This window comes from Trichosurus vulpecula, chromosome 1 (assembly GCF_011100635.1).
Source record: "Trichosurus vulpecula isolate mTriVul1 chromosome 1, mTriVul1.pri, whole genome shotgun sequence".
NCBI lineage: Eukaryota > Metazoa > Chordata > Mammalia > Diprotodontia > Phalangeridae > Trichosurus > Trichosurus vulpecula.
In genome coordinates this window covers 91,465,316-91,478,288 of record NC_050573.1, presented here as the reverse complement: position 1 = coordinate 91,478,288, position 12,973 = coordinate 91,465,316, and the positions used below count along the sequence as shown (strand labels likewise).

General features: G+C 37.2%; 1 protein-coding gene across 1 annotated transcript in view; it reads right to left on the bottom strand.

Moving 5' to 3' along the window:
* AGO2 (argonaute RISC catalytic component 2) overlaps positions 1 to 12,973 on the bottom strand; it is a 175,557-nt gene that overhangs the window by 32,463 nt on the left and 130,121 nt on the right. Inside the window, exons 5-11 of the mRNA XM_036763392.1 lie at positions 11,933 to 12,069; positions 10,667 to 10,801; positions 9,088 to 9,175; positions 6,894 to 7,041; positions 5,611 to 5,730; positions 5,318 to 5,440; positions 4,280 to 4,413 (exon numbers count right to left, since the gene is read on the bottom strand). Coding sequence (XP_036619287.1) covers positions 4,280 to 4,413; positions 5,318 to 5,440; positions 5,611 to 5,730; positions 6,894 to 7,041; positions 9,088 to 9,175; positions 10,667 to 10,801; positions 11,933 to 12,069 — 885 coding nt within the window. The remainder of the gene's footprint in view (positions 1 to 4,279; positions 4,414 to 5,317; positions 5,441 to 5,610; positions 5,731 to 6,893; positions 7,042 to 9,087; positions 9,176 to 10,666; positions 10,802 to 11,932; positions 12,070 to 12,973) is intronic.

The window sequence follows — 12,973 nt, the reverse complement described above, 5'->3', positions numbered from 1 at the left end:
AATTGGCAACTGTTCTGTAGCTTTTAGTCAAAGAGGAGATGACTAGGTGCATCGAGAGGTTAGGAGATTTACCAATGGTCAAGGATCTAGTCTGAGTCAGAGAAAAGAACTAAATTTGGGTTTTTCTGACTTCGAGTCCAACAATGATATTTACTGCTCCATGTTATCTCTCACTTTGCACACAGTGCTCACCTAATCAACACCTAGTGTTGAGAAATTTCATTTTCAAAACACTCAGCTCATTGGGGCACAAAGAAGGTCAATGAAAATTATGTTTTGCTCATAATAATAATAATAATGATAGCTAAAACATACATATATACACATATATGACACTTAAAGTATTGCAAAGTATTAACGTATATTATATTTGATCCTCACAAGAATCCCATATTTTTGTGAGCTGTTATTGTTACTTTAAACAAATTTTTATTGATGTATCTCGTTTATTACATCATCATAGTTTTCCCCAATATCCCTCTCATATGGAAGAAAGCATACCTAAAAGAACAATGAACCACTTAGAAAAATAAGTTGCATATGAATCTGAAGTATTATTACCACTACTCCAAGATTCTCAACCCTTGTGTTAATAGTTTTCCAGTAACCTCGATTTTTGGAAATGAATTGGGCAAGCTTGACATGATTACCACAGAAATCAGCTAAAGATATCTGTACGAATTGTGTGTATCATTCCAACTACATACAAGAAGATAAGGCTGGATGTGTGTGAGGAAAAGCCAACTTCAATCTTTGGGAAGAAAAAGGCATTTTTTGTTGTAAAACAAGAACTTAAAACCCAGGTCTACCCTCACAGGTATTCAACTTTATTCACTCCAATATAGTAAGGGTCTTATTATTCAAGGAGTATTGTTAATCTGAAATTCCCTCTGTATCATTTTGTTCCATTAGGATATGGGAAAACAGGCTTCAGGGCAATAAAAACAAGATTATGATATCAAGGATGAGCTTTGGGACACAGTCCAGAATGGGCATAATTTCTTGATTTCTCATAAAGTCATTTAGGAGTTTTTCTTTTGAGATCTCTTGCAGGAGGTGATTGGTGGATTCTTTCAATTTCTATTTTACCCTCTGGTTCTAGAATATCAGGGCAGTTCTCCTTGATAATTTCCTGAAAGATGATATCGAGGCTCTTTTTTTGATCATGGCTTTCAGGTAGTCCAATAATTTTTAAATTATCTCTCTTGGATCTATTTTCCAGGTCAGTGGTTTTTCCAATGAGATATTTCACATTGTCTGCCACTTTTTCATTCCTTTCGTTCTGTTTTATAATATCTTGATTTCTCATCAAGTCACTAGCTTCCACTTGCTCCAATCTAATTTTTAAGGTAGTATTTTCTTCAGTGGTCTTTTGGACCTCCTTTTCCATTAGGCTAATTCTGCCTTTCAAGGCATTCTTCTCCTCATTGGCTTTTTGGAGCTCTTTTGCCATTTGAGTTAGTCTATTTTTTAAGGTGTTGTTTTCTTCAGTATTTTTTTCAGTATTTTTTGGGGTCTCCTTTAGCAAGTCATTGACTTGTTTTTCATGGTTTTCTCGAATCATTCTCATTTCTCTTCCCAATTTTTCTTCTACTTCTCTAACTTGCTTTTCCAAATCCTTTTTGAGCTCTTCCATGGCCTGAGACCAGTTCATGTTTTTCTTGGAGGCTTTTAGTGTAGGCTCTTGGACTTTATTGACTTCTTCTGTCTGTATGTTTTGGTCTTCTTTGTCACCAAAGAAAGATTCCAAAGTCTGAGACTGAATCTGAGTGCGTTTTCACTGCCTGGCCATGTTCCCAGCCAACTTACTTGACCCCTGAGTTTTTCGTCAGGGTATGACTGCTTGTAGAGCAAAGAGTACTTTGTTCCAAGCTTGAGGGGATGCACTGTTGATTTCAGAGCTATTTCTATACAGCCAGCTCTGCCACACCAGCACTCCTCCTTCCCCAAGAACTGCCAACCCAGACCTGATGCAAACCTTAAGCAGGCTCTGCAGTCCTGCTCTGATCTGCCACTTAATTCCTCCCACCAGGTGGGCCTGGGGCCGGAAGTAACTGCAGCTGTAGTTCTGTAGCTGCACCACCTCTGCTGCCCCCAGGGCGGTGGCTGAACTGCAAACTCTTTTCACTGTCCCCTGCAGCTTTCCCACTAACCTTCTCTGTTGTCTTTGGTGTTTGTGGGTTGAGAAGTCTGGTAACTGCCACAGCTCACTGATTCAGGGTGCTAGGGCCTGTTCCGCCCGGCTCCTGGCCTGGTTGGTCCTGCTGCCACCCACACTGAGCTCCGCTCCGTGCACGATAGACCTCATCCAGCGACCATCCAGGCTGTCCTGGCCTGGATCCCTGCTTCCCTCTGCTATTTTGTGGGTTCTGCAGTTCTAGAATTTGTTCAGAGCCATTTTTTATAGGTTTTTGGAGGGACCTGGCAGGGAGCTCACGCAAGTCCCTGCTTTCCAGCTGCCATCATGTCTCCACCCCCCAGCTTAACTGTCATTTTCCATGAACTACAGCTAAACATAAGACCTTTTTTCCTTTCTAAATGTTTGTTAATTTGAATTTCTATCTCTACTTTCAATCTTTTAAATTTCAGTTTTGAGTTAAGATGCTTGAATTATTCATCCAGCTACAAAAATCAGAAGCCATCTGAGATTTATAATTCTAAAACTGCCTTTTAAAAATCAAATTACTATAAGGAATACTTTCTAATGCCCATTATTCTTCAAAAATCATCTCTAAATGCTTTACATTTCTACTCAGTTATGCTTACAGGAACTCTGGACAATGAATTAATACCAGTATTGAATACATATGAACCAAATGGCACAGCCTCTAAAGTCACAATGGTAAAGTTCAATGAATTACAAAAAGATTTTGATAGTAATATGTTTACATTAGAATATTTGTTTCGCAATATTCTTCCACAATGTTCTTTTCTCAGAACTGGACAAATATAACAGATATTAAACAAAGGAAAATGTATAGATCGGAACTTTTGGAGAATTTAGAGTTAAAGACTTATAGTGTTTTCTGAATAAGAACATTAAAAAAATATACATTTTTCAGGATCAAATGATACCTTTACATGTGTTAGAGCACAAAGAAATGCAGAAAAAATGAAATATTCAACACATCCTTTAAAGATCATAATGAATTTGGGCTATATAGGGTACACAAACAAGAAACGTCTTTAAGTGATTTAATTACATCTTGAATAATAGAAGTGTAAATATGTCAAAGAAAAAAACATAGAAACAATAAGCATGTGAGTGAGAATAATGATGAGAACACACGAGAATTTCTGAGATACAGCTAAAGCAGTCCTAAGAGGAATTTCTCTGAAAATATTGCTAATCAGATGTAATTTTTAGACTTCTGACTATTGGCATTCTACCAAGGTTATAGGTCAGGACTGTAGTTTTCCTTCAAACTTTGTTCTGCTCAGCTAAAAATCATTTGAGGCAACAAAATCTGTCTTTATCAGATGCCTTTGAAACTCAGACTATCACAGTCACTAGTCAGTAGATGGGGGAAAAAACCAGTTTGGGTAATATGCCATTAACAGCAGCCAATTTAATTGTGTACACCCAAAAGAGTCAAATAAGACATAGGCTCTCATCTCCCACACAGAGGTGGGAGCTTGCCTTAGGAAGTTACACTGTGGGAGAGCTAGATTATCTGGGCAGGTTTCCAGTGATGGTTTCTCTATAGGTAGTTTTGTCAGAACAGGGTGGGGTCACAAGAAGCCTTGCCCAGTTGGTAAGGGGACAATGGGAAGTGTGAAATCAGACCAGACATGGGTGAAATGGAAAATTCTGGCTAGTGGCAGGGGAGTGTCTTTCTCTGATGCTTACATCTTCCTTGCTATTCCTTTAGTTTCTATCTACATTTTCTTTTTTCATTCTCTCCCTAAGGAAGAAAATTGCTTTCCCCCCCTTCTTAATTATTTATAACTTATTTTCCATTTACTCTTCAGGTTGCTTAGAGAAAAAGACCATTCCAAACCTAAATGCTAACTATATAAAATTGGTGACTTCAGTGAAAATTGCTCCTTACTTAAATGGCCCACACATGCTTTCTACTCCCCTCTGTGATAACAACGCTTGAAAGAAAGGCTTCCCTCCCTGTCTACACAAAGTGGTTTAGTGTGCCTGTTTGACCCACCTCTGACCACCCTTGATAATGACAAAGAAACACACAGAGAAAATTAACCAAGTTAGCCCTGCATCCCTTAAGCATGAATAATGAGTGATCATCATTTTAGTTCTGTCAAGGGGACTTACTTAAGATGGACTTCAGTACACTGCCGTTGGGGTGCAAAGCAAGCAATTGCCCAGACTTTGATTTCAATTCCAGTGTGGAACTGCTTATTCCTCATATCCCAAACCCCCTGGACAGGTGTAGCAATTGCTTTATTCTGTAAAGGAAAAGTGGGAGGAAGTTTGTAAAAGAGAAAGAAATGGGACCCCCATGAATGCTTTTCTTAGTTACATGGTGTTATAAAGCTTTGTAAAATTTTAAAGTGTTAAAATGGTACCCAAAGTGAGGTAAATTATTAGAGCAAGAGAACACAACTGTTCCTAAACCTTATATTTAAGCACAATGAAAAGAAATCTCATAATTTATACTTAATTAACGACTTTCATAAGCATCACCTCATAGCACTCCTTACAACAACACTGTGAGGACAGGACTTATTATTCTTATATATAGGGAAACTGAGGCTTAGATGTATCCCTGGTCACACAGCTTTAAAGGACTGGTGGAAGGATGTGAACCCATCTTCTGAAGTGACAAAAATGAATTGTTAGAGGAATAAAAATGAAAGATAACATCAAACTTAAATCTGACTAATTGTTATGCACACATTCAATACAGAGCAAAATATTTTATGCTTCCAAAGAATAATTCTACCTGGGAAAGGGACAAATTAGACTATGAATAATACTTTATCATTTTATATTTTGGGGAAGAGGATCAAAATTACCCTGATTCCCTACAGAGCTTTCTTTTTCTCCCACAAAAGCCTTTTCTGAAATTTAACATTCACATGGAAAGCAAAATTCCCTTTTTTGGTGATGTTCCATATAGGCAATTTCAATTTTCAACTTTATGGATTGGCTCAAAAATTGGAAGGTTTACATTAACTATGAGAAAAGATGGTAGTCATCATTGATGGTGGTCAGTTTCATTTCTTTGCCAGGAGGGACCGAATTGTATTAGAGGTCAAACTATGCTATCATAACCTCCAAGAGCCCTGGAGCATGCACTTAAAATACCAATGAGACCAGATGATGCACAAGTTATGTCCTGTCACATACCCTGCCTCCATAGAGGATTGATGGTGGCTGCAAGACTCGGCCAGTGACATCTGTCATTTCATCTTTAACCATTATGCCAAACTCACGAACATAAGGGTCTGTATTGAAACTCGCACTTCGCATCTTAAAAAGAAAACAATAAACAAAAGGTCAGACACAGGCTTAAATTTCATCTTGAGAACATGTCCACGCATAACTGTACAAAGATTTCATTGCAGTAGACTGAATAACTAGACAGAGTTAAGAAGGCCCTAGTCTGGGCCCATGTAGCAAGCAAATAATCAATCACTCACCAATTTGCTGATCTCTTCTTGCCGATCAGGCGCTGATCTTGCAGTTGCCCGTATCATAGTAGAGGTTTGATTGTCGGTCAGTTTCTTTATACATCTCTGTCCTGCCACTATGTTGCATACCTATGAAAGTTAAAAAACCCCAGCAGTATTCAATCTACTTGTGGAGCTTATGGGAAATAAAAATTCAAGAAATCTTGATATAAGGAAGAATATAATAATCAGTATTTTTTCCAAAATTAAATAGGCTGCTTTATAAGCTAGGGAATTTCCTCTCACAGAAGGTCTTCAAGCAGGCGCTGGATGACCACCCATCAGGAATATGTCAGAGGGGTTTCCCACTTGAGATTTATACCTGAATTGGATGAGATGGATTTACCTAATTCTAGGAGTTGGATGGGATTACTCCTAGATTACTTCTACTCCTTTAAAACTCTGAGCCTGTTGTCCATTGTTAAGATGAGGGAGTTGGTACAGACCTAGGGGTTCTTAACCTGGGATCTGTGAACCCAAATTTAATTACTGTTTTTCAACAGAATTGGGTTTCCTTTGTAGTCTCTGTATTTCATGAATTTCGGTAGTCCTATGTATTTTATGCATTTTGGAACATAATTCTGAGAAGAGGAACAGTGTCAAGGTGGTCCATGACACCTTCCAGCATTGAGATTAAACTAATTACACTCAATAAACACTGCAATGTGCACAAATATAAAACCACAGGTTTGTCCTTAAGAAGCTTCAATTATAACAATTTTCCTAGTACATTTTAAAAATGAGTTAATCTATAAAATTTCAACTCACGTTTTCCTGGAATGTATAGATTGCTTATAACAATTCATGTAAAATTCTTTCACGTTATCTTTGTTGGGTTTGTAGAGAAATTCTTTTATGCTGAAATCTCTCTACTTCTCTAGTTCCTTTTTTGGTACCCAATAAAATATTGAGCACAATGAAGCTCAATAAAGAGTTGTTGTCTCAATAAATATTTGTATCCTTTCTCTGGACCATCATCTCCAAAGGCTCAAGGCTATTGAATTCTAGGTGCCTAGAGCTCCAGCCCAATCCTAAAAAAGTACTAAAACATATAAAACAATGCAAAAAACCCCTATTTTTCATTTTTAGTATTTACTGCTTCATATATCAAGTATTTTGATATAATACAAAGTACAGTCATGGGATGACACGAAAAACTGAAAGATCTGTATTTTTTGGTATCTAAAAGAGCACCTAGTCACCATAGATTTTATAGAGACCAGAACATGCAAAGAAACTCAGAAATTACTTGCCTCGAGGGGGAGGTATGTATGCTTTTGCTCCTGTCCAACTTGTAAACATGGAAGGTGAGGATAACGTAGAACCAACTTATGTCTGTCTTTAAAATACTGTGCCACCGTACATTCAACAGTCTGGCCACTCTCTTGCTGAAGTGGGAATCTAGGGAATAAAGAGGTTTATGTTGTAAGCTTACCCATGATTCCCTAGATGAATTAAAACTGGTTTGTGGGAAAATATTTTATAGATAGTCAAGGCATGAATTCAATAAAAACTTATAAAGGGTCTTCTATGTTCTAGGCACTGATAAGTTCCTTTTTTTTTTTTAAGGCAGGGATGGAGAGAGTAGGGCAGGAAAGAGTTGGAGAAGTCACAAATAGAAATAAAACATTTTAAGCAAAATATTCTAGAATCAGGCCTTTGAATTACACTGAAAGAATTCAGGTCTTATGAGCTAGGGAAACCACACATATACACAGAGAGATGAAGGGCAGATGGAACTACATAAGGAAGCCACATTGGAAACTTCATTAATCTTTCCAGTAGGAAATACTTTGTAGTCTTGTAAATCATTTATTGGGCAAATATTTTCATACAGGACCTCTGGCTCTAGCAACAAGAAATAATTAAAATAACTAAAATGGTTCCTGTGAAAGGAGATCTAACATGACTAGGGGAAAAAAAAATAGAAACCATGACCTCAACATGTGTATGAATTTATGACAGCAGGTGACTGTATTTGAAGTGCAGTATTTCCCAGGATGCATCACTTTCCAGCCAGAGGAAAGACTGCCACCTAATACACAAAGGGTATAACACTGCTATGGTATCGTACTATGTCCTATTCAGAAGTTTGAATGAAAAAAGCCAGGAAAGGAGGCACGATTTATAATGTGGCTACAACAAAGTTGTGCTGCTGGAATTTACTCTGTAGTAGAATAGTTATTATTGCTGAGTAAAGATTACTTTTGCTTTTACTTTAACAATTCACAAATTAGACCCAGACTATTACGAATTTCTTAGCATTTGACTCTTAGAAGGAAAGAGAGAATAACAGGGTAAAGAGAATACAAGGCTTATAGCATCTCCTTGTAGGAATGGTGCACAATACAGTGCATAATGCAAAGAATATTGGCTCTGAAATTAGAGGTGGTTGTTGTTTTTGTCGTTCAGTCATTTTCAGTCATGTCTAACACTTTGGGACCCCATTTGGGATTTCCTTGGCAAAGATACTGGAATGGTTTGTCATTTCCTTCTCTAGCTCATTTTACAGATGAAGAAAGTGAGGCAAACAGGATGAAGTGACTTGCCCAGGGTCTCACAGCTAGTGTCTGAGGCCAGATTTGAACTCAGGAAGATGAGTCTTCCTGACTCCAGGATAACATTTATTATGCTTAGCTTAGAGTTTAACTAGGAATGACAGATAAAAATTACAGGGAGGTCAATTCCAGTTTAATATGAGTAAGAACTCCTTAATTAGAGCTTTTCAATAATGAACTGCACTCTTTCAAAATGAAGGCATCTCTCCCCAATACTGGAAGTGTTTAATCAGAAGGAAAATAAATCCCGTCATGAATACTGTAGAGTGGTTGGAATTCTGCTTTGGGTAAGGGTGAGACTAGAAAACCCACTTCCATGATGCAATAATAGTTATAGGCAAAATTCACAACATAAGTGCACACACACACACACACACACACACACACACACCCCAATACGGTAGAACATTATAACACAGACTTAACTATAGAGGGCAAAAGCTTGATTTATTACCTAACAGTGTTTAGCTTTTATGGCCAATGTAACTAAAGGGCATTAATAATAACTATTTCTTTTTATTTTGTCAGTGAAGAAAATTTCAGAAACCTATAAAATTCACAAAGAGGAAAATGGAGATAAATGTGTGTATATTCTCTACGTACAAATATTATACACACATATCTATTATTTTTTGTGGATTTCATAAGGTTTAGGAAATTTTCTTTACATGTATGTGTACATACACATATACACATTTGGTATTCTGCTAATTAACTTCACACTGATTTATTATGCAAAACTTGGAATCTATGACGAATACAGGCATGATCAAAGTATGTTACAAGTAAAAAATGGAATTTTTATTTCAGAAGCCCTTGTAAACCCATGCAATAGTAACCTCCATTGATTTTAAGATCTGTATAGATAGGTAAAAGAAAGAAGTCTTACGTTTGGTGACTTGCTGGTCGTCTGGTGACATTACACACACGGTACTTTCTCTTCATCTGTCCACAGTGTGTTATCTCTACCTTTAGACCTAATAAAACAAAAATTCCACACTTCTAAGAACCTTCAAAACTCTTTCTAGTCTATGAGGCAAATTCACGTATCTTTCTGTGCTCCCGTGTTGATGGTCCCTCCACAGACAGGGAGAACAATCATTCCCCTTTATAACTGAGGAGACTCTGTTTAAGAGTTACTGTGGTAGAAAAATTCAACATACCAAGGACAACATGATGATCTGCCACACTGAAGGTTCCCCAGGCAATATACACACCATCTATCACTATTATTGTTGTTCAGCAATTTTTCAGTACTATCTGACTCTTTGTGACCCCATATGGGGTTTTCTTGGCAAATATACCAGAGTGCTTTACCATTTCTTTCTCCAGCTCATTTTACAGATGAGGAAACTAAGGCAAACAAGATTAAGTCACTTGCCCAGGGTCACACAACTAGTATGTGTCTGGGCCATGATTTGAACTCAGGAAAATGAATCTTCCTGACTCCAGTCTTGGTACTCCATCCACTGAACCACCTAGCTACCCTTGGTGGCATGCCACTGTGCCTCTACTCAAAACTTTTCCAGCATGATAAGAACCTATTAGAAACTATGCCCTAGAGACATAAACCCCTCAAAATCTCATGGCCACCTTCATACCAAAACAGAAATCGGAACAGAAATTCAGTTGTGATGACTTTAAAAACAAACACACATTTTTTCAGGGAATGAGTTGCTTCCTCATTGTGAAAAATAGGGCAAATCTCAAATGATGGGCTGAAATTGGGTAATGTCAATTTACTGTCCAGTCCTAACACACTACACGCTATATTTTAAATTTCTTGCTCAGTTCTCTTGCTTAACAGATGATCACAGAAATATAAAAATCAAAAGAAAAAACTATTGCAAAAGAAATGGAAGGGGAAGGGGAGGTGGAGAGTTTACCACCATTATCTGATCTATATAATTACAATATTGATGTCTCATATTCTTTATGTAGATATAAGAAACAAACTGCTAAAAATCACAAGAATGCTTCTACAAACCTACAAAGGTTGCCAAGAAGAGACTTGGTTCTGAAAGCATAACTTACAACCTATTAACTCACATAGGAGCACGTCCCCCCCCCCCCCCCTCCAGCCCCCGGCCAAATGATTGGTTTGTAGGTCATTGTCAAGGAAGTTGACAGGTCCTCTATCCTATTTTGATTCCCATAAAGACTTGATTATTCAGTAAATGACTAGGTATATAGCTCTTATACTCAGTGAAATGCATTTCATTTAATCTTCAGGGGAAGGTAATTAATTCCTACTGCCACCCCCAACTCCCTATAAAAACACATAAATGAATAATAGCTCACAAAAAGTGGTGATAAGGAGAGCCCGTCAAGTTTGGCAGAATTAGAACATTTTAACCTCAACAGAATGGAGAGCATGCCTAACATTATAATTCAGCAGAATAAGACCAATAACCCAGCAAAAGATAAAAGTGACATTTCACAGGAGCTTTCCATATGTAAACCCTTACCTTTGATTTCTTTGGTAAACTTTACCCTTTGGGAATCTGTCAGAGGTTTCTGTTGCTCTTCAATACTTTTGAAATCCAAAACTTCACAAACAAACTCAATTACTGGCTGTGCCTTGTAAAAGGCCGTTGCTGAAACTATAGAGAGAGAAATGTAAAAGACTTGGCACTTTTAAAAATATAATTTTTTTTCCTAATTTGATGTTGTTTTTCCACACCATAAAAGCCTTTAATTTACTGAAGGTAATATTTGTGCCATTACCTAAAAATAGAGTGGGTTGGTCTAGATCAAGGTTCTTAACATTTTTTTGTGTCATAAACTCCTTTGGTATTCTGGTGAATCCTAAGGACCCCTTCTCATAATAAAGTTTTTTTTTTAAATAATAGAAGGAAATGTTAAATTTCAGTCAGAGGTTAGTGAAAATAAAAATGTAATATTTTTTTCCTATTTAAGCTGAAATCTATGGAGTCTGTGGATAGCAGAATCCCTGGTCTAGAAGATCTCTAAGGTCCCCTTAGGCTCTTAACATTTTGTAATAATGCCATGCCTGTGTATCTGAATATACAATAGTTTTTTTGGTGGCACATAAGTAAAACACATAATGTGGAAAGGGGAGGTTATTTATGTCTCAACTCTCATACTAGACAGTAATAAGCTCTTTATACTATAGGGCAGGAATCTTTTATTGATCTTTGTAATCTCACAATGCAATGCATGTATTAGGCATTATAGAAATATTTGTTCAATTGAGTCATGAAGAAGAGAACCAGCTGGTGAGTCACAAATAATACTGCCTTTGATATACTATGGAGATCAAACCTATAACCAAACTATAATCTTGACCTCACTTCTTCTTCTACTACTACTATTACTACTACTACCACCACCACCACCACCACCACCAATAATAATAATGTAACATTCATATAGTGCTTTAAGATTTCCAACTTGCTTCTTCATAACAACCTTGAAAGATAGGTACTATCATTATCTTCATTTTATAGATGAGGAAACTGGGGCAGATTTGTCCAGGGTCAAAAGCCAGTGAAAATCTGAACTCAAGTCTTCCCGAGTGCACGTCCAGTGCTGTTATGCATTGCTCCACTTAGTCTGACATACAATTTATGCCTAGAAGAGAACTTGGACTGTTGGGTGAGGACTAGAAGTGGCCCAGTTCTAGCAATGATGCTCTTTCTCCACCCACAATGCCATACACTCTTAGCTCTTTAGGAATAAACATTCTATGAGAAATGAAAAGAAATTCTTACCATCAATGTTCAACATCATTTTCCAAAGTGAAGGTCGGACTGATTGATGGAATCCAAACCAAACTTCCCTTCCCCCACCAAGAGGGTTTGAGCATCCTTCGGATGCAGTAAAAAACGATCGGCCCACAGGTGTGTACCTGGAATCAAGAAATCAGTCATTATTAGTTTAGACTACTTTTCAAATGAGATGACAGAGTCAACTTTAGAACATACAGGAAAAGTAAAATAACTATTCATCAACAAGTATTTACCGAGCACCTTCTAGGAAACCAGCCTGTGGAGTATTATTAATCTTAGATCTTAAACTTTAATGAGAAAATGATAGGATGCCTCATCTTAAGATAGTTTTTATGGTGAATGAAAAGGTAATACAGTGCTATCACTATTTTCCTTTAAAAGACCAGGAATAAGAATCATGGCTAGTCTTTTGCACCCCAACTTGTGTCTTACCAAGGTAAGTAATAGAATCAATAGGATTCAAAGTAACCTGCAGAGATAACAAAAGACAAATGGCATGAAATAAAGATAGATTCAGCATCAGAAGAATGAGGTTCAAAGGGACACTATTCAGGTAGGTAGTCATCTGACCAAGAAAGAGTCTTTACTTCATTTCTCTGACCCCTACCTGACAATGTCTACTCAACAAATCAATTTTGTTGGAGTGCAAAGTTATGAATAGGAACACTGGGATACATGGAATGACGAAGACCTCAAGAAATTTTTCTGTTTAAATTTTCAAGTGTTGGGTTAGCATAACAAACTATATCAGTATTCATCTCAATGGAATTGACATTGGCTTAAATATCTACCAATGACGAAGAAACTGTGAATCTAGACTAGAAAATGGAGAGACTATCTCCAGTGGCTACACTAACCTGAAAGGCAAGGTCATGAGGAAGTAGAGAAGTAGATAAAAATGGTAGTAGGTTTAACACATTCTTCAAGTTCTATATTCTTCAAGAAGCCATGTGAAACTACTTCTGCCTGCACTGATGCTATAGTATCAAATTCTTATGATCTCCAAGTAGGAAGAGCCCCAAG